Source organism: Psittacula echo (assembly GCF_963264785.1).
Source record: "Psittacula echo genome assembly, chromosome: 3".
Classification (NCBI taxonomy): Eukaryota; Metazoa; Chordata; class Aves; order Psittaciformes; family Psittacidae; genus Psittacula; species Psittacula echo.
In genome coordinates this window covers 7,239,512-7,261,275 of record NC_137736.1, presented here as the reverse complement: position 1 = coordinate 7,261,275, position 21,764 = coordinate 7,239,512, and the positions used below count along the sequence as shown (strand labels likewise).

Sequence of the window (21,764 nt, the reverse complement as noted above, 5' to 3'; positions counted from 1 at the left end):
TTCACCGATGTTCTTCCCACTTTCAGTCATCTTACCATCACATTTGATTACAGCTGCCTGTCAGCAGTAATCTTCTTGGATGGAGGTAATTACCTTTTCTGAAAACATACCTCAAAGTGTTCAGAAAATGAGAGGTTTAGATTCCATTTTGTAGTTAATTAAAATGAGAAGGAATGGTGGTGAAGGCAGAGATCCTTCGTTGGCTTTTTAATTACCTGAGGAGTTCATCCTGTCCTGTGATTGGAACAAGTGTCTGTTGTTTCAACGCTCAGTTGTTTTTTTTTTGTGTTCTCCTGTGTATTGCATGCAGAAACTGAAAGGAAATGCTGGCCTTTTCCAGGTTTTGTTCCTGGAGCTGAAGTTGCCACAGAACGGAGATGTGAAGGTTCAAGGGAACAAGAAAACTCTGGGTTACACCAGAAGAACAACTGCTAAGGGGAACAGGCTTAGGTTAAGCAAGCAGTTGAGTACAACCAAGGTACAGTAAAGCTGGGTTCTGGTCTGTACAAATAACTCCCTCTTACTTCACATGTTTGCTGCTTGGATCCATCAGAGTTGGGTACACTGACTTAAAGTAAATTTGACTTGCCTTTTGTTCCTCCAGTTACCACTGGAAATTCAAACTGGATTCTGCCTTCTCTGTTAGCAGCCATTAGCTCCTCCTACTTTCCTAAAGCCTGAGTGTAGTGAGGACACGACTATAAATAGCAGGTGTCAATAAGAATGAATTGGGCAGAATTTGATTTCCCAAACCACATGTAAGACCAAAATAGCACAATAATTTTGTAAAACCAATAGTAGAAGAATTTTTCAACATCAGCTTGAAAGATACTTAAATACCATGGTGATAAATCCAGCATTTTCACTGCATGGTACAACCATATCTGTATTTTGTGCTTTAGAGAATTTGTCTTCAGAATGGCTGATCTGATGGCTTAACAAATTTAGTATATCAAAAGCTTGTATATATGTGAAGGCTCTTGACATACTTGCTGGTAGATAAATATTGTGGAGCTGTATTAATACCAATTGCTGTAAGCTAATGAGTTCTCTTGCCAGACAAGTAATATTAGCAGATATATGTGCTCCCTGTTTTCAGGACTCATTAATCTGTGTTGTTTTCCTAGTTTCCCCTTGTTCAGTGTAGTCAGTGCTTGGAAGACAAGTATTGATTTCTGAAACTCAAGTGGCAGTGATGAAGTGAGTGCAGTGGTCTTGGCAGAGCAGACAGCAAGAAGCAAAGTGAAGATTTCCTTCTTTTGTGATATGGAGGGATGAGGCTGCAGCTGCCTGCTGCACACAAAACAAGCGTTATTTTAAGTTGTTTGTGTGCCACTGCCTTTTGAAATTCTTGTTAGTCCCTTCATATTCTGATCGAACCAAAAGGATTTGATTGCTAGTGATCAGCTTTGTCTTTCAAGGGGCATGGTCAAGGGCTTCATTTTATATGTTCCTGGTGTACGGATAGAAGAGAGCAGGGAGAAAAATACAGAATAAGTTGGAGGGGAGGCATTAATGCTGGACAAGAGGAGACAATGTAGGGGACCTATGGCAAGTGATGCTTTATTTGATCATTTCACAAGATTTATTGGTTGGTGCAGACTAAAAGTGGTGATGAGGATGCAAAAGTCTAAAGAGAAGTGACTGTGTCATAAACCTGCAGCTGTGTCTCATGGTGCTTTGATTGCCCAGGTGTAGGTGACATAAATGCAGGGGATATCCATTTCATTTTAAGGCAGTGACACTGGAAGCTCACTGTGGGTGAAGGAGTCACTTTTTCCTGCAGAACTGCAGAAAGTTTCTAAGCCAAGCTTTAAAGGCAGTTGATTATAGTTGTGCCCTTTTCTCCCCACAAGGATGTTTTGGAGAAATTAAAGAAACTTCACCCATTGCCAGGGCTGATACTGGAATGGAGGAGGATCAACAATGCCATTACTAAAGTGGTGTTCCCACTACAGAGGGAAAAGCGATTGAATTCTGCATTAGGAATGGAAAGGATATATCCAGTGTCACAGACGCATACAGCTACAGGTAAAGAAAAGCGTGCATAATCCTTGCTTCTTGCTGATTTTTCTTTTGGGGGGGGGGGGCAGCTTTCCAATGGAAAATCAGGCCTGCTCTACTTAAACCAAATGAAAATACTGAAATACGTATTTGACAAGAATTTGAAAGTGTAGGTGTGTTAAAATACCTTGTGTTCACTGAGCAGTATCATTAATTTCTTGCATATATTAGCATGTAAATCTCTGACCCCAGAAGATCTTCTGGATTTGGAAGTTTCTTATTAGTGCTGCAGAAATGCCACAGGGGAACCATCTCAAGCCCATTCAATCCAAATTATTTTGCCTTCAGTTTTCTCAGTGGTCATGTCCCATCCTGCCCTCCTGCCCCTTGGTTTTTGGAGATGCAGATGTGTGTTCAGCTGTGTTAAGTTAGAGACACTCCTTTTGGACCCTTACTTAGTTCTGCCTTGTCTTCCTTCTCAGGTCGAATAACCTTCACAGAGCCAAATATCCAGAATGTGCCAAGAGATTTTGAGATTGAAATGCCAATTGTGGTTGAAGAAAGCCTGCCCTCCCGAGCCCATGGAAATGTTAATTCTTGTGCTGTTTCTGGGGCCAGGTAGGAGGATCTTGGCAAAGCTTCCGCCTACTCTTCTGAGCTTACTGTGGCTGTCAGATTTCTCGTTTGTGATTTCACCTGTGGCTGCTGTCATGTCAGTGTGACTTGTTCCTCAGTGTTTCTCTTACGGGTTCAGAGGAGTAAATACCTAAAAGTCAGTGACACATGAAATACCTAATAATGCTAACAGCATGTGGCACCATGCAGCCACTTGCTTTTTGAAATCCTTCATGAAATCCTACAGTGAGATTAGCATTATGCTTCCAACAGGTGGATGGAAACCTGAGTCTGAAAAGGAACTAAACAGATGTTAGGGTCTGTTTTGACTTTCTAAGAGCTAATCTGAAAGAGGATAGGATATTGTGGAAGAAGCAAATGAAAATTTCTCTCTTTTATGTTGTGCAGCCCCTTGTGTAAGGGAGCATAGGTAAATCTATTTTTCATTCTTCATTAATAATTGGATTTTATTAATGATCCTGCAAAAGCTACCAGGTTAGTAGAAAGAGATACCTAAATCTGGTGTCTGTTAACCAAACGCCCTGGTTTGACAGCATTACATGCCAGTGCCTAAACAGTTGTGTGGAAAGAATTTCTGATGAAATATCAAGGTGGATCTTCTAGCAGCTTGATGGTGAGCTTTGGGGCTTCAGACTTGGTAGTGGTTTTCTGTCCTTTCAGTTTCTCTTTCTATTCAAGTTCTTGTCCCACGTCTCGCCTGAGTGACTTACCATCTTTTTTCCATAGCAAGATACGAGAAATTCGAAAAGCCTTTGGCTCTTCTGTCTTTCTTTTCCTACCACTACGTGTTTAACATCCTCATGCCTTGTGTAGATCATGGGAAGAGAGCCCAGGAGTAGCAGGACCTTGTCCATCTCTCTTCAGAAGAATCAGGCCTAGCCATGGAGGCAGAAATGTTGCTCTGAGTAATCTCTTTAGCAGTGCTAAGGCTTGCAGCAGCTTTGCAGGATGTCTGGGGAGTGGGCTGGATTCTGAAGAGCAGCAGACCATCAAAAGCATGGAGTGCCCGCTGAACACTGGGAGAGGTCTGTTTCTCAGGCTGACTCTTGGGACTACATTCCTTAATTAAGCAACCACAGTGTTAGGAAAATGGGCAGTTGTAAAGGCACAGAAAGGACTGCTGGCACAAAAGAAGCTGTCATACAGCCTAAGTCTGATAGGCCTTCCAAACTTTGGTCCAAACTGTCTTTTGTCTTACTATTATTACTCCTTCCTCTTGTAAGAAGCTTCTGACCAAAGGAGTGTAGCTAAATTAAATCATGGTATAAGGCCCTTATTCATTCAACTAAATTGGGAGCCTATGCTGGACACCGTGGTTCTCTACAGTTCCCACATGTTGTCCCTCACCTTTATTTCTTTTGATAATTTATTTCTCTGATCTTTGTGCTATCTTTCATCAACTTGATCCCCACCGTCCCTGGAATGATGAGGTACAAGAACAAAAGGGAGTGCACAAGGGAAGGCACGATGCCCTTTTCTGTTCTTTGCTGAAACTAGTCTTGTTCTCAGAGATACCTTTTTTTCCCTCCTGCTAAAGAAAATCAAGTTGCTTTGGGGCAATTTTTTGCTCAGTCTGTAGAGAGGAAATGTGCAGTGTTTGGTGAGCATATCTTCTGCAACTTCTGCTCTGCTTTTACAGGCTTACTGGTGTGTGTTTGTACATGCGTGTGAACAGTCATGAGGCTGATGTTGGGAGGGATTTTTTCTGTCTCTGCTAAGTATGGGCTGGTGTAGGCATTCTGCACGTGAGAATGGTGTTGAGAGAAGACTTGGCACTCGAGGTGGGGCGTTGAATTTTTAGGATTAGGCACTCATCACAGGTCTGGGGCCTTTCATCTTATCTGTTTTGAAGTGGAATTATTGAATTTCTGGACCAAGCCCTGATAGTGCACGAAAGATTTATCCCTAAATCTGTTCAGAGTCAGTAAATCTCTTCAGGTGTACATGTGGTCTCCGTCCAGTTCCCCCATGGTCATACGTAGGTAGGGATTGCCCGCAAGAGCTTAATAGAGGGTACTGTCTCACTTGTTTTCACTTATTCCTTGTAGCAAAAATGATTATGCATCTTGACATGTTTTAGGAATTGGTGAAGAAGCCATTCTTTGTCTCCACAGATACAGAAAGTGTTCCAGTATTGTGCCTAATGGCCTGAAGGTCCAAGCTGAAGACAGATACAAAGAAAGAGGAATACCATTTTCTGTTAGCATGAGGCATGCTTTTGTTCCCTTCTCAGGTACTGCCCGGATCCTGCTCTGTAATTGTTAAGAATATAGGTAATGAAATATCCTAGACCTAATGAACAGTTAAGAATTGATGACAGTATATATCTAACTGAGCAGCCTGCTTGGAAGACTAATGCAGTAGTTAGCATGCCCTCAAAATTTTTCACAAGACTGTAAAGGATAGAGTTTCAGTTGGGGAAGGTATTCAAATGTTTGCACCTTCATTTCCTCTGTAAGAATACCTGGTTTTAAAGAAAGAGCTTAGATAGCTCTTACTACACAAACTGTGTCCTTCCTGTCCAAATGTCAGTTCTAATGTTGTCTGCCCTGGCTCAGTACAAATCTGCTGGTCTGATCCCTGTACCAATCATTCCTATGAGATGCTACACGTTTACACAGACACCTGGATGGATACTTGTCTGTGTGGTTTTGATGGATTCTAGATGGAGGGGCTAGATTGAAAGCAGGCATACCTGGGCATTGGGAAAACAAGCAAAACCTAGATAGAAATGGCTGTGGAAAACTTTCAGAACAGAAGGTTCAAGGATAACTTCAGTCTTGCTTGCTGGTATATTGGTTGGGATGTTGTTGGAGTAATTTATGTAATAATGATTTCTGCTAACTTCTTGCCTTCCAGGTGGCTTAATCTTGACTGCTGATTACTCTCAGCTTGAACTGAGGATCCTTGCTCATTTGTCTTGCGACTGTCAACTCATTCAAGCTTTGAACAGTGGTACTGATGTCTTTAAGAGTATTGCAGCAGAATGGAAAATGATTGATCCTGAAGCTGTTGGAGATAGGACCAGGCAACAAGCAAAACAGGTAAATTTTAGGAATAAAAATCAACAGCAGCTTTCTTACCAGGAAGGTTCAGTGTTCAAAACATCAGGAACTAACTATAGAGTGGCTTTCATTTTGAGTTCAGCCCTGATTGGTTGGTAGTTGCTTTGTATGTCCCCTTGCTCTTGGTACGTTTCAACTGGAACTGTCTGGGTTTTGGGGAATGAAGGTGGAGAAAACCAGTGTGAATGGCTTTCACTCAGAGGTAGTGTCTCTTCTTGAATGCTTGCCCTTGTTCCCAACTGCTTGTCCTCCACTGAATCACATTTTGATTTGGCTTTGCTTTCTCTGCATGACTCACCATATGGTTGTGGCTCTTCACACTGTCCTCTGGCAGATTTGCTACGGAATCATCTACGGAATAGGAGCAAAATCTTTAGGCGAGCAGATGGGGATTGATGAAAATGAAGCTGCCAGTTACATTGAATCCTTCAAGTCAAGATACACAGGTTTGGATATGCCTGGTTGGGCGCTGCGTGGTGATGGTGCTGGTTGTTTTTAATCCCTTCTCTCCATGTCTCTTCAAATCTTAAATTTGTCTCAGCCTTCTACTATTCCTATCTCTTTTTCAAAAGTCTAGTGCGTGAACACAGAGTTTGTTACTCCATAGTGTTTTACTCTACACTCCGGTTTTATTCATCTTTAGGACCTTGTCCCTTCCTCCTTCCTTATTCACTATTTTGTTGGGGATTTTTTAAGTTCATTAATGAGCTCTGGGGATTCCTTTTAAAGCTCTCAACTTTCTGAATAAGAAACCCTTTTCCTTACTAAAACACACAGCTTCAAAGGGTATGCACTACAGCTTTAGACACACTTCTTTTTAAAGATGACCATTTCTCTCTACTCCTCTTGTCTTCTGCTTCGTTTCTTTAGGAGATGAATGCTGAGAAATGGTGTCCTATTAAGAGTTTGCTTAGTCCCCAGTAATTTCTGGGTGGTCTGTCCTTCGTGACCATTAGAGATGACTTCCTGCTTCTTTCCTCTCTGTACATGTACATGCACACAAACTGCAACCCACCTTATGTTTTAACTTCACTTCTTATGAATTTTCACTTCTGTGTATTGCTAGGCTGACACACTAAATTACATACCTAATGAATTGACTAATGGTCATGCTGACCATGACATAGTCTTGGCCTTGCATAGCTCCTGTTACATTTTATGTTCTGTAAACCTTGGAAAGAAATTGTCTAAAGTTAACTTTTTGCACTTCAGAGCAGTTGTTTCCTGAACTTGCAGTGAAAAGGACTCTTCCCTGTCTTGTCTTTCTTTCATCTACATTTCTTTTTAATGCTCTTGGTGGATTCATTCCTTCCCTTGCAAAGTGCAGGTGGATGAGTTTCTTTCATCCTAGAATCTGAAGTGACACAGCCTGAAGTCAGGCAGCCTAAGGCATCAAGGACTTTGACTTCTGCTTTCAACTTACCCCCTTCCTACTACTTGTCTTTCTAGTGCTGGTCCAGGTCCTGACCTATCAATTTGCAGTAATGCACATATTACTCTGTGCCTGGGCACTGTGCAGCACGGACTTCCTGTGTCCTTATGCACAGCTGGATATCCTGACACTACACACTCTCTTCTCCCTCAAAAGTCTTACTTAGGTTTCCCAGCAGAGCCGCAGATAGGCTGAATGAGTGATCGTGTGCCCTTTGTCCACTGACATGGTCTAGGAAATGTAAAGAATTACCTTTGTGCACTGTCATGGTCCACTGACATGGTCTAGGAAATGTAAAGAATTACCTTTGTGCTGTTTGGGTGTCCCAGACAGCTTTCAGTGACCCCAGTGAGAAGTCCACGAGGAACATCAGCTGTGTTAGGGAAAACTTTCTCTTTCCTTTCACAGGGATTCAGAAATTCTTGAGGGAGACAGTGAGGACCTGCAGAAGAGATGGATTTGTGCAGACCATCCTGGGAAGACGAAGATACCTGCCAGCTATCAAAGATCCAAACCCCTACAGTAAAGCTCATGTATGTTGAGTGCAGTGCAGGTTCTACTTTTTTATTAACTTTTTAAAGTATTGGATTTCTTTGCATATCTAATTGTGGTTTTACAGGGTCTGTGAGCCACTTTGGTCATGACCTTCCACTTTTCACTTAATTCATTGTTTCCTCGGTTGTACTTTGAATAACAGAGCTTTTGTCATGGTCTGCTTGACGCAAGTCTTCTATGACTGGGTGTACAGCTGTCACCATGTGCTAACCTCACTTCAAAACTCCCACGCTGGAACTGGAGTGAGTAATATAGTGAAATAAGTGGACATGATTTTAAGAAGCCTCCACACAGTGATGTGCTTTAACTCTTCAGGTAGTGCTCTTCAGTGGGAGCACTGAGTTGCTCCCACTCATCAGGCTTTGCATATTATATGCTGCCAGCACTTGAACAAGAAAGGGCGTTTAAGTGCTATATTTTTTGGTATTTGTTCCTTATTTCCCCTCAAAGAAAAACCAAACTTGTTAGATAAATAATTACTTAATATATGCCTTTGTGTTGGCATTAGTTTTCTCCAAGGTCATTTTGGACACACTTGTCTAACTCTACTTCAGTAAGTGTGAATTGACTCACTGGGGTAATGCTGGCACATTTCTGTGGGGAGGAAGCATTATACTTCTCAGTAGGAAGCTGGATTAGGTTGTGTGGAATTAAAGACTTGAGTGGAAGAAGGAGGAATTGGGGGAGTTTGTTGTACTCCAAGTGGTTGAAAGGGAAACAAGGAGACTTTCAAAAGACTTGAGATAATGTGACTATTTAATCTGAAGGATACTTCAGCATGAAGCTTTGTAGATGCACCTTCTGTTCAACTTTGATTAATTCTTTAAAACCCTATTGAAGACCAGTTAATGAATTATCTTCACTTTCATTTCAGCTTCCTCATAACTTTTTTCACGCATTTTGGCTCTAATCAAAGAGAGAGGAACCTCGGAATATAGTTTTCTTATCTGACAGTTCACTTGTGCAGGAGGAAATGCCACTGTGTCACAGTGTGGTCTGGTGTGTTTTTGCACAGCCGTAACGTGCTGGCAGTCAGGATTCAGTGCAGCAGACCAGGTTATTATAATGTCCATGAAGTCCATCTTCTTGCCTTTGGTTCCTGTTGGTTTTGAAGATAGGCAGAATGGTACTTGGATGAACTGTGAGGTTTTTCTGCTCCTGATGAAACTGTTGCCATGTGTATATACTTCTCCATCTTGTATCTTGTGACTTTTACAGATTATTACCCTTAATATTAATTAATTTTAAATTAGCAGAAATCCTGCTTCTCTCAGTCACCTGGAGAAATCTTCTGTCTGAAGCTAGTCTGTAACACTTCTTTCTTTCAGGCAAATGGAACAAACTGTATCTGAGGGTTTTGTATACCTGTATTTGGCCATGTATTCATTAGTTTTAATGATGTCCAAGTGGCATGTGGGATTTGATTTATTTTTGGGGGTGACTTTTGAGAACAGCTCTCTCTGTTTAGGCAGAGCGACAGGCTGTGAACACAACTGTGCAGGGATCTGCTGCTGACATTGTCAAAACAGCCACTGTGAACATTCAGAGGCGCCTGGAAGCTTTCTCCTCTGTGGTCAAATCCCATGGACATCTGGAGAGCTTCCTCCAGAGAGATCAGACTGGTAAGCTTGCCTCTTTCTTGCACACTAGGGCAAAACCTTCAGCAAATTGTCTGCAAAACCAAAAAAGCCAGGGCTTTTGGGCTAGGGGTGGACGACACAGAATCATAGAATGATTTGGGTTGGAAAAGACCTCAAGACCATCCAGTCCAACCTCCTGCCATGGGCAGGGCTGCCTCGCACTAGACCAAGTTGCTCAAAGCCCCATCCAACCTGGCCTTGAACACTGCCAGGGATGGGACATCCACAGATTCCTTGGGCAGCCTGTTCCAGTGCCTCACCACCCTCACAGTGAAGAATTTCTTCCCTATATCTTCCCTGAATTTCCTTTGTTTTAGTTTAAACCCATCACTCCTTGTCCTATCACTACAGTCCCTGATGAATAGTCCCTCTCCAGCATCCTTGTAGGCCCACTGCAGATACTGGAAGCTGCTATGAGATCTCCACGCAGCTTCTCTTCTCCAGGCTGAAGAGGCTGATTTTCTCAGCCTGTCTTCATACGGGAGGTGCTCCAGCCCCTGATCATCCTCGTGGCCTCCTCTGGACTTGTTCCAACAGCTCCGTGTCCTTCTTATGTTGAGGACACCAGAACTGTACACAGTACTCCAGGTGGGGTCTTAGGAGAATCAGACCTCATTGCTAACATTGTTGTGCTTTTAGAAAACCAAGGGTGGTTTATTTCATTTTGTGTAAAGCGGTGGCTTTTAGCTTGAAAAGGCCATTGATATAGTGCCATTAGAAATTATTGTACTAATCAGAGGAAAAGTATATTTGTTGCAATATTAACCATGCATTTCTATGTACACGGAACAGAAGCCTATCCAGTTTATCAAAGCAAAAGGAAATTTTCTTGTTACATGAGAATATCTTCCATGTAAACGAAAAGGCCTGATCTAAATGAAGCCAACAAACAAACTGCAAACTATGACACTTGTGGGAAACATGTAGGGAGAATGTCTGCGCAACACAAACTAAAGCCAATGCTGTGATCAGATCAGAACCCCCAGTTGCCTCAAAGCAGATCTTCCAAAGGCTGGCAGTGGGAGTTCATATGTGAGATGGGCCATGATGCTACCCCAGAACTGTTCAAAAGCAGAAGGGTGAAACTGAGCAGGTATTCTGCCATCATAGGCAGCGTAAAGATAGAATGGAACAACTTCGGGTTCCAAAAATACAGTTTTTTGTTAAAATCCAAGTCTGGAATTTGATGTCCAGAGGAGTATTCTGTAAGTACTGACCAGCATGAATTTCTCCTGGCTGCAGACAGCAAAGCTGTGCTGGGGTACTTATTCCCAGAGGAGTGCTACAAAGGTTTTCTTTTGAGCATAAACCAGACAGTGTTTTGTTCATCAGTCTTGTATTTTTAGAAAGACAACTGAAGGGGTGCAGTGCTGTATTTCTGTGATAGCTCTCGTGCTTCAGCTGAAACATGAAGCTGTCTTAATACGAATATTCAGCCCTAAAGAATTAATTGGGGGAGTTTTATTTTAGAGAGACAAGATTCAGAGGTCTGCTATAGGTAGAAGGCTTGTGCTTAGCAGAACTTCCTATCCCTTCCAGGAGCAGCAGCTCCTGGCTTTTGGTCGAGTAGTTGTAGGAAGGCAAGGGGATGCATTTGTGACAGTTTTTGCTCCTTTGACAATAGCTGGTTTCAAGAGCTGGAAGAAATTCCCTAAATTCTCTTTCAGCACGTTCTAAATGCCTGTGCCATCAGAGAAGGACCCTGCATCATGCGGCTTCCTCAACATTGATGCTTCAGTGTGAGGCTTGCGCGAGGAACTGATGATGCTGTGAAACCCTCCCTGTAGTTGTGAACTGGAGTCCTCCTGATAGCTAACCTGAGCAATAAATAACTTTTGAGGCTCCATGTGTGAGGTTGTGTTTGTTTATTTCTTTCGGAAAGCTTTCAGCAGGGAACAGTTTGTTCCGCTTTATTTTCATCAGGCAAACGACAAAACGGGTTATTCAGCTGCTTGTTTATTCAAAAACTGCTCTTTTTGCTTCCCTTGTTTTCATCAGGAGCAGTAGCTGCAGTTCCAGATAACCGCGTTTGGGAGGAGGCTTGCTGCCTTTTTAGACTAGCCAGTAAAATGGTTTTGGGGGAAAAGCAGAACTGTCATTCATTGCCAGAGAGGATGTTGGGCACTAACTCCTGATTAAACTTGACAGGATTTTGTTTAAACTTTGCTTTTTCAACAGATGGTTTCAGGAGACGCAACTGTCTCCTGTTTCTGTTCTGATTCATAGCTTTATAATGGAAGGCTGAAATGTTTGTATCTAAAATGCTTCTCATTAACATTTTTCCCTCAGTAGCTGTACAAATATTGATAGAACAGTGGTGCTTTGTGGCTTTCTCTGTAGGCATGGGCTTTTGCATTTTAAAGTTCTTTTTCTCAGCATTAGGAATGTGGAAGGTTTCTTTGATAGAAGAAACATGCCTTTGCATAATGGTATCTAATGAACTGTGCTCTTCACCTTTGTAGGAAGGCTAGTGAGGAAGAGAAGCAGAGGGATGTTACATCCCATCAGCGGAGCTTTCTTTATCCTTCAACTCCATGATGAGCTCCTCTATGAAGTTGCAGAGGATGATGTCATCCAGGTAGGGCCATGCTTTTTCAGCTATCTACCACATTATGATGTTTGAAACAAGCCTTTAGGGGCTCAGCTGCTCTTCCCTGGATCTCCTCTCGCTGTGTGCTAAAAAGTCTGTGAAAACAAAGCTGAACTGGATGAAAAATGATGTTTGTATTCTCGACCCCTTTATTGTCATGCTCAAGTCATTCCATTAGCTGAAGTTCTTCACTGCTTCTAACAGCAGCTCATACAACTTCTCTGCAAGACTCGATGGATCAAGTCCCTTAGTATCGGTGACAGGAGCATGGTGAAGTGCTTTCTTTCTTTCTTTGGAGGTATTTTTGCCTCCCTGTTCACACTTGAGTCTTCTGGTCCCAACTCAGAACATGTGTTGTTACAGCTCTGGTTTGTACTCTTGCATAGGGAAAGGAGAATGCTGTACATCAGGTACTTGTTTCCTCATTCCCACCCTACCTGTCTTTCTGGTAGGAGAGTTTCAGTGCTGAGGAGCAGCATGGTAGATGTAAGAACTGTGCTGTGTGGACTTTAACTGTGCATCTGTGTCTTTGTGTGTGCTCTTCTACCATGCAGGTGCTCCTGTGGCTGGGCATGGTGGTTGGTATCTGTATGGCAGTGTTCAGTAGCAAGTGTTTTAGCTGGATTTTGGCAGCTCAGTGTTTTTCCAAGTCCTGAGCACAAAAGCAAGAAGGCTCCCAGGGTGTGCTTCCATAGCTTGGGGATGTCTTCGCCCACTTCTGTTCTGTGGATACACATCTTTAATGACAAAAGGCCATTTCCTTATGGCAAGCAGTGACTCCTGATCTGAGGGGCCCTGCAGCAGCCATGACTGGTTTGGGCATATTTTTAAAACACATTTTATTAAGAACAAAAGGTTTAATATTTTTCTGTTGCATCTGAGCTCCAGCTTCTGTTCATTTTGCCAGCTCCATTCACACATCTGCTGCTTCAGCCCAGGCCGGCTGCTTTAGAGATGAAAAGGCTTCTATATTTCCTTCAGTCAAAAACTGAAATCCCCTGAGTATAGGCTTTCATGTCTTTAGATACTGACATCAAGTTATCCCAGTGTCTCCAGAAGAACTGGGGCCAAGTGAGTGGATTTCCTTATTACTCATGGTATTACATTTTTTCAGTAACAATTTCAACTATCGCTAGCTTTTCTAACTTCCTTCAGCTCTATTTCTGTCCATAGATTCTCTGGGCAGTCACTTAAAACAGCGTATGTATGCAAGGCATGTTTCCTAGACTCAGATTTCCCTTTGGCATGCCAGATTTGCTTGGTTTTCAAGGATTTCTGTCTAGTTAAGACAACAGGGTACTTCCCACCCCTTCGATTAAATGTTTTTAGGGCCAGAAAGGATCTTAAAGGTCTTTTCCAACCTAAGGGATTCTAGGATTCTGTGAGTTTTTGGTGATGATATTGCTTGCTGTGCTTTCAGATGCACCATTAGGATTATCCCATAGTAGAAAGATCTAGGTTTGAAAGGATCTCTTGAAGTCTCTCCCTCTTAAGGCCCCTCAAAGTAGGGCCTGAATGAATTAGACCTTTTGATCTACAAAATATGTTTTAGTGAGCAAGAAGTGAGCATTTCTTGGTTTCTGTATTGCTGAGGAAGGTGACATCTTGCTAGCACTTAAACTTTATCCTACAGTAAATCATGTATTTCTTGGCTGCAACAGCAATTTTTATGCAGACAAGTTAGTCAGGTCACAGGCTTGATGCTGGCTCGAGATCATTGTCAGCTGCTGAAGTGCATAGAAGAAAACAAGGTGATCTTTCCACACACGTATGAGTTTGTGTTTCGGTCAGGGTGCCCTTACAGATAGTTTGTAAGAGAAACAATGCTAGTGAGGGTTCTTGTTTCATTCACAGTCTCTCAGTGAGCTAGCTTGCCTCTTTCAGAAAGGGCACACTGGGGTAATACCTGTTTGTTCTTGTGCTGAAGGTGTGAAATGCCTTGGGCACCAGAGCTTTTCTAGTCTGTGCAGCATGTCAAAGTGAAGAGAGTGAGCTTTCAGAGCGTATCACAAAAACAAGGTTGTAGCAGTATTGCCAAAGATGGTAGAAGGAGGCTTGACCTTCTATTTGTTGAGCTGACCCTGACAATGAGGAACCAGGCAGGGACATAAAGGTAGGGAGTAGATTAGGATTCAAAGGCTAGATGCTTTTTGAACTGCTTGCTTATTCCCAGTGGCATTGCAGGGATGTTTTTAAGATGCCCAGTATTCCTCCAAGCACATTTTAGCTGAGTGCTGAGAGCCCTGAAGTGGTGCTGTTTGCTTCACGTACAAGGAATTCAGAGTCCCAAGCCCCCCAGGTCAGGGTGTTGGTCCTGTCCTGTCTCATCCCATCGGCTTCTCCAGGACCCTTGTGCAGGTTGTCAGTGCAGCAGCCCTCACCCGATGTTCCTACTGGTGATAGCGCAGGACCTGCGACTCTTCTCAGGGAATCTCCCTCTGTATGGTTCATGTTTCCTTTGTAATACCAGGCCCCAAACTTGAGCATGGCTGGAGTAGTTTGAACAGAGTGGGGAATGGATCTGTGTGTCACACAAGCAGCATTTTCTATGCTGCAGAATTGCATTTGCTTTCTTTCTCACAGCAGTGCCTTCTTAAGCCCCCTCTCCAGTTTTTAATCTTGGATAACTGTTTTTTTTCCTGCCCAGGCAGTTATTTTTCATCCTGCTTTTGAACAGTAGATTATTTCTATCCCAGTTTTCTACCCTGCTTCTTTCTGCTCTGCACTTGTCTGTGCTGAGTTACATCCTATTTATTTCAAAGCATTTTTCTAGGTTATCAAGATCAGTTTGAAACGTGGTACGTAAGGGCATAGGGTTTGGGAAGACAAATCTCCCCCTAGTTCTTAATGCTGTTGTAAACACTTGTGCTCTGATCTCTTCAAATCCCCTCCTCCATTGCCCAGTAAAAGCTGTGGAAGAATTTGACTGTGAGTACCTGTGAGGGGATTATGAAGCTGTGTGGAAGGGTCAGAAAGGTGGAGTGGTTCCTGTGCTGACACAGTGGCTGAGCTGAGGAATCGCAAGAGTTTCAAAGCCTTTTTCACTCTGCTGTGAAAAGGGTCCATGGGATGGGTGTGGATTGAAAGATGCATTCCAATAAGCAATCCGCGACAGGCTGGATTCCACATGGGTCCGTGGGGCATGGATTTACAGCCAGGAAAAAATGAAATCAGGTCTCTTACAATCCAAAAAGTCGCAGGCAAAAATATCTTCTGGTCCTGTGTGTACTGGGAGGAGGGTTTTCTTAGGAACACTCTTGGAGGGCAGCAAGCAAATCTTGCAGTTGCCTCAACAAATTAGTGAGGGGGAAGCTGGGTGGTATTTTAGCACCTGCACTGAATGTGATCTGCTTTCCCCGAGGTTTGTAGCCTGCGTGTCAGAGTGCCTCTTGTGCCGACACCTTGAGAAGGAACACCGTTCCCTGCCTCTGGTGTATTTGCTTTGTGCCTTGCTTTCAGTACATTTCTGAGTAGTCTTAGTGCAGAATTAGTCACAACTCTGTGCTGCATTAAATATCACTGGCTTCATACAGTTTCTCCATTCATAAACGCTCATCAGGATCAAAATGGTTGCATTCCCAGCGGTGGCAAGTCAGTGTGAGTAAATGCATGAGCTGATTCCAGCGGTCCAGCCAGCCCAGCTATTGAGAGGCAAACAGCACTGTATGATGTGCACATCTGACATCCTGTGTTTTCTTGTAGGTCGCACAGATTGTCAAGCACGAGATGGAAAATGCCATCAAGCTCTCAGTAAGGCTGAGTGTTAAAGTGAAAATTGGACCTAGCTGGGGAGACCTGCAGGACCTGGAGCTCTGAGGTGGAACTGGGCAGGTTTGTGTGCTGTGGACTGGGCAGGACCAGTGCCTGTGATGGACCTGTGTGCGGTGACATCCTCCTGTACCGAGTTCGTCCACATCGTCGCAAGCTGCCTTCTAGGACATGTGGTTGAAGCTGGTATGAATTCACCAAGGCAAACTCTTCAAAGGTCAGGCAGCACCGTGGAGAACGGACAGAACTGTGAAATGATTAATTGCTAAAAGCACAGGATTTCAATGAATTCTGTTCAAATGTGCTTGATTCTGTCTTTTAAAACAGAACCCCAGTGCCTAATGAATTTATTACACATGAAATGAGCTGGATTATCCTATTAAAAGATGATTTGGCAGTTCTTGTGTTGTAACTGTGTCTAGGGTAAAAAGAATGCAAACTATGTGTGCACTGAATGTTGGATTCTGCAGGCCTCTGCTGGGATTGTTTTGTACTGGATTCACTGATGATATTCAAGTGCTGACATGGCTTTCCAGCTGGCTGGGTTTCTCACTGAGCAGCTGTGCAGCAATCACAGTGTGTGGAACCAGTGCTTGGTTGGCCTCTGACTTTGAGGAAAGCATTTTGGTGACTGATTGGCGTCATTCATCCTACCATTGCTACCTTGCAAACTGGCCTTGACAGGGATACTCTGAACACCCTCATAGTGAACACAAAATCACCAGCAAAACCATCCCTTTTAAAGAATGAAACACAATTTAGCGGCTAAAAACTTAATGGCAATTGGTACTTTTGTGAGGAAAAATCCTCTCTCAGTGTGGGCAGCTGAGGTGACAGCCCTGCTGGGGTTTGAGGTCTGGTGCCTTAGAGAGCGGTGGTGGGTGACCTGTGGCTCTTCCTAGCCTGCCTGCTGGCAGCCCTGCTAACAAGTGCTCAGGTTTCCCCTGTGCTTTGCTTCAGCACCTTTGACTCCATCCCTGTGACCAGGCAGGAAGTTTCCCTGGTAGACAGGGCTGGTCAAGCTGAGCTTGGTGCCGAGTCTGACTGCTGGGGTCAGGTGCTTCAAAAGAGGGGGCAAGGAGAGAGCTTGCAGGGAATTCATCTGCTGCTGTTCAGTGTTACTCTCCTCACTAACGCCTTCTGGTCTGGCTGAACCTCACATCACATGGTTTTGTTTCCCTTCCACATGGTGGCAATGGTTATATAAGTCCAGCTGCTTTTGTTCATTTCATACAATGCTTGACCTTGAATCTTGTTATTCTTATCATGTAGCTCTTGTACGTTCCAAGAAAAGGAGGACAGGTGCCTCCTGTCAGCTTCTTGATACCTCTAATGATATTATCACATCTTTCTTCTGCAGTTCCTCCCTAACAGAAGCAATCTCCATCTTCCCATTCTTGTCTCCTGTGAGAAATTGCCAAGCCCCTCATTACTCTTTCATTTCTGAACCTTTGCCGGCTCCTTTTTCACAAGTGTACTTTTGAAGTTGCCTTTTCCAGCCTGACCTGAAGGGATGCAGGCTTGGCTTTCAACAGCCTGAGAGCAGGCTCGAGCTTGTTCACTTCAAAGGCCGTTGTCCCGACATCAGAAGTACTTGGCACCGAGGCTTCAAGAACATGGTGAGTTTTAAAGGATCTTAATGGGGCTTGTGTACAAAAGGCCACATCCTGGACTCTGATCCACCACCTGCCCGTTGTGCAGCAAAACAGACTCGTGGTATGGAGCCAAAACCGCAGGTGGGGATGCTTTGACTGCCCTCAGCCTTGAGAGACCTGGCCTGCTTTCCTGTTTCACTGCACATTGGGATGTTTTGTTTCCCTCCTGCCTCCTCTGTGCTGTGGTTTTCTACCACGTCTGTCACTGGATGGATGAGCTCTTTATGCACAGCCCTCGGTTGATGGGCAGTTGTTTCTTTGCTTAGCTTATTAAAGCTTTTGTTATTAACAGAGCTGAGCTCCGGCACCCTGGTGTCTGACCATTTGTGTGCTCTGCCTGTGATGCTGCTGGGTTGGACTCATTATCGGTTCACATGGCCCCATGATTTCCTGTCCCTGGGTGTCATGCAGTGACACACCTGTGCTGTATTTCAGGCCTCACTGGAGCTGCTGGAATGTGCTTGTTCTTTGGCACATTACAGCATGTTCTTCCCGCCTCCAGTCTGTGGCATTTCAGAAGGATGTATTTCCCAACAAGCTCTCCAGACACGGTGATGCTCATCAATAAGGGATTGACACAGACCTGAAGTTATTTTGCTCACCAAACTCGATGAGTTCATTTTAATTAAGCACTAATGTGGAGCAAATGAGAAGATAAAAGGTAGCTACTGCTCTGTGAATGAGGCAGCAGTGGCATTTGAGTCATGGTTTGAGAACTGGTTCTGAGCTGTTGCCTGACTGCTGCTATTTACTTCAGTTCTGATGAGACTTTAATTATTAATGAGACTGATCAGGGCAAGCAGGGGAGGGCTTAGGTCAGGAAAGCAGAACTGCGCACATGAGAATACCTGTTGTTTTCTGAAGGTGGTAGGAGGCTGGCTGCTCACACTTACTTACGTTTGCTTGTGGGCTCCTCTTCCCCAACCCCAAGTGGGCTGGGACCTGTGTTTAGTTGGAGATGGGGCTTTGTTCTAGTTTAGGACCTGATCACCTGAGTGCAGGTTACTCCCTGTCTTCTTGCAGACAGGATGGGATGCATCGGGTTGTGTTTGTTCTGCTCCTCAGCTGGTTCCTGTGTTTCTCTCCTTGCAGCCTGCTCCAGCCTCCTGCAGGCTGGTGCTGCACAGCACGTACAGTAACACGCGGGGTCCCACAGCCTGAGAAGGCAATGGATGGATGCTGTGGAAGGGGCAGGAGTTCTGTTTGTGATGGCAGCCCTGCCACTGGGTGTGCACAGAATGGCTGCTGCAGCCCAGCCCTGCCTTGTGCCTTGTGCTGCCCTTGCCTGGCTGCTGCACCAGCAGCTGGGTCTCTGGATCCCCCCCGCCCCATTTCTTTTGGCAGACAAATGGCCGGGGTCACCAGGAGCGCCTCGTCTTCACATCATGTGAACCTGTGTGACCCCGCTCCTCACAGGGAGAGCCCAGCCCCTGGGACTGCTGAGCAGCCTTGTGCTATTCGGTTTCTATCCACTGTCTTACCAGAGTGACTCAGATTTCAGTTCAGCCTGCTGGTGTGGGGCAGAGCATCTCCAGACTCAGTGGCAGGAACTCCTGCCATCGATGTCTGATACGCTGACTCTGTCCTTTCCCTCACATGTGGACCACAAGCTTGTTTTGCCTTGGTCCATCTGCTGCAGCTTTCCTTCTATCCCTGCCCACTGCAAGTGCTGTGTGTGCTGTCTCGTAGCTGGGCAGTGGTGGGAGAGAGGCCGGTGACAAATGATGACACTTGTGATTAATTCGATGTGTTCTGGTGCTTTTGCTTTTTGCCCATATTATTTGTGTTTCATCAGGATGAGAGCCATAGAGCTTTTCCTGCAGATCCATAGCTGAAAAGAGGGAGCTGGAAGCTTTGGCTGACGTGTTTGAGCTTCTCCTGGCAGAGCAACGCAAAGGTGTTGGTAAGTGCCCTTCAGTGTGCTCACTCCTGCCCTTCTGAGAGTGCAGCTGGTAGGTGATGGCTTTGAACGCCAAGTGGAAGTGGCAGGAAGGGTGCTGGCGGTCGGTGGGGAAGCCCAGGTACAAGGCTGGTATTGCTGGGGCTGGTGCTGCGGTTATGAGCTCCCTGCAGTGAAGCACAAGAACATGAGCTGGGGTCCAGGTTTTGCCCCTTTATGAGCTGCTGGAGGGAGGGACATGGCCATCCCTGCCCCAGCAGCAACTGTGGCTGCGTTTCCTTGTCTGAGTGAGTAGTGTGAACTCCATCCAAAGGCTTTCCATGAACCACGCACCTTTGAAACACTATAAAGAATCCAGGAATCGAAAGAAAAAAGAGCTCTACACCAGCCAATATCAATTCTTGCCTTTATTTTCCTTCCCTCTTTTTACTTTTTTGGTTGTCACTGGGGACTCAAAACAGCCTCAGTTAAAGATGCCTTGTTTTAACTTGTGTGATGCTGACTGAGGATACCTGTGCAAACAGGCCATGGTTAGTGCAGGAGTGTTCAGCCTTCGGTTCGAAATACAGGTAACGCCTCGGTAACAAACCCCACACGTATTCTGTCCACGTCTCCTTGTCACTGAATCTGTATATTGGCTGCTATTTAAAAAAGTACAATGTTTGATTTGTTGATTTAATCACAAAACAAAACACATGGATGGAAACACTCATTTACGTGACTATTGCTTACACACCTAAGATGAAGAGTTGACTACAAATGGCCACACGTAGTTCCTTAATGAGAGAGAGTGTGTTCTTACTAAGACCATGCCAAGGCAGAAGAACACTGTAGACTGAGACATACTGTGCTTGAATTCACCTTTAGGCTGTGGAGAAGGACATATGGGGAGCATAGGGTGGGCATTTAAGGGGCATAAGTACCTGAAATCTGGGTGGTTTGCCTGTGTTACAATACACACAGTTTATATATGGAGTCCTGAGGCTGACACAGCTGCTCTTTAAGCTGCAGTGCTTTCTTCTTAAACTGTATACTGATAAAACCATTTTTGTGTGTATATCTTCATTACAATGCACACACTGTGGTGCAAAAGGGCTTCTCCAGAGGAATATGTAAACTGTTTCAGAGTATTTCTGTATGTGCTAATTTTATGTGTCATAAATAGAGTGTTTCTGTTAAATATTTGTATAACAAGCTGTATTTCGGTAATAGAGGAAATGTCTAATTAATACAAATAGTTGAAATGTAGAACTGTAAAAATAATTTAGGAAACAGTTAATGATACAAAGCAAAACCTGATTCTCAAATTTTCCTTAATTATGTGTTTTAATTCATGATTTGAAACGGAATTTAAGGCTCTAGGAAATGGATTTTATTCTTTTTCTATAAAATAGCCTGTAATTCATTGAAGACTTGTCAACTCTGACACCTTATAAATAACCTCAGGGGTTTGCTCTGCATCCTCTGTCTACCTACAGCTCTAGGCCTAAGTTTAAAAACATCTGGTTGACCCCAGATGTGTGTGTGTCTGTATCTGGGTGTGGGTGGGACAGAGAGCTGAGGGAACAGGGTATCCAAATGCATTTGAAATCCAGCTAATATTCCCGGCCAATGTGTCTATTGTAACAGAGTTACAATATGTTACAATGGGTCTATTGTAACAGAGGGTTGCGATGCTGAAGATAAGGCTATGGTTAGGATTTTGCCTGAGGTGGTGCTGTCTTAGGGGGGAAGGTGAAAGCACATGATTTTGACAGCCAGTGTCCGCAGTTTTCTAATGGCAAGTCAGGTCAGATGCTGAGCTTGTTGCTTGGAATGCTGCATCTTTGTGCCTTTAGTAGTGCTTGGGTCAGGCCTCAACAATTCCACACTCCCCCTCATTTCACAATAAACCAACCAGGCCAGAGGACTTCCTCCTCCCTCACTGACGTTTTTAAGTGAAGGCTGTTTGTTTTTCTCCACGTACATGGTAAATCTGGATAGAAAGCATTTAACAGTGTGCACTAACAAACTTATACAACATATACATTACATATATATATTTATATATATAGAATGTTCTATATACAAACATATACAACGTTTTAGATCTCTACAGACTACAAGAAAATCTATAATTATAGTCACAAGTGGTGAACTTAACAGAAATAGCAATTTGTAACCGTCTGGAAAGATGTAAAATATGGCAGAGTGGAAAGCAAGATGCAGCTGTGCCCTGCTGGGCAGTGCTAGGGGAAGGCTGCTTCCAGGTTTACTGTTAAAAAGTGTCAGTCTGAGGGATGCTAAATTCTCACTTCTCTGTTGCATAAAAAGTGGAAATCTACTGGCAGGTTCCCCCCCTCCCTGGTGTTAAGCTCGAGCCTGCTTGGCAGCCAGAGGCCGTCAGGCTTTGTGTGAAAGACTCGCTGAGGTCACTTCTGTCTGGGTGTGCTGCAGTGATCAGCAATTAGAAGTTGCTCTTACATTTTAAGCTGTGATGCTCAAAGCAGCGACCAGCTCAGGCTCCAGCCTGGAGCCGT

At 44.0% G+C, this 21,764-nt stretch overlaps 1 protein-coding gene across 1 annotated transcript in view; it reads left to right on the top strand.

Annotated features, from left to right (window-relative positions):
• Positions 1 to 15,738, top strand: part of POLQ (DNA polymerase theta) — a gene marked incomplete at its 3' end in the record, with an annotated part of 50,750 nt that extends 35,012 nt beyond the window's left edge. The window contains exons 20-29 of the mRNA XM_080613804.1: positions 341 to 478; positions 1,857 to 2,031; positions 2,487 to 2,622; positions 4,755 to 4,873; positions 5,500 to 5,684; positions 6,040 to 6,151; positions 7,546 to 7,670; positions 9,161 to 9,314; positions 11,795 to 11,910; positions 15,625 to 15,738. Coding sequence (XP_080469930.1) covers positions 341 to 478; positions 1,857 to 2,031; positions 2,487 to 2,622; positions 4,755 to 4,873; positions 5,500 to 5,684; positions 6,040 to 6,151; positions 7,546 to 7,670; positions 9,161 to 9,314; positions 11,795 to 11,910; positions 15,625 to 15,738 — 1,374 coding nt within the window. The remainder of the gene's footprint in view (positions 1 to 340; positions 479 to 1,856; positions 2,032 to 2,486; positions 2,623 to 4,754; positions 4,874 to 5,499; positions 5,685 to 6,039; positions 6,152 to 7,545; positions 7,671 to 9,160; positions 9,315 to 11,794; positions 11,911 to 15,624) is intronic.
• Positions 15,739 to 21,764: the final 6,026 nt, after the last annotated feature.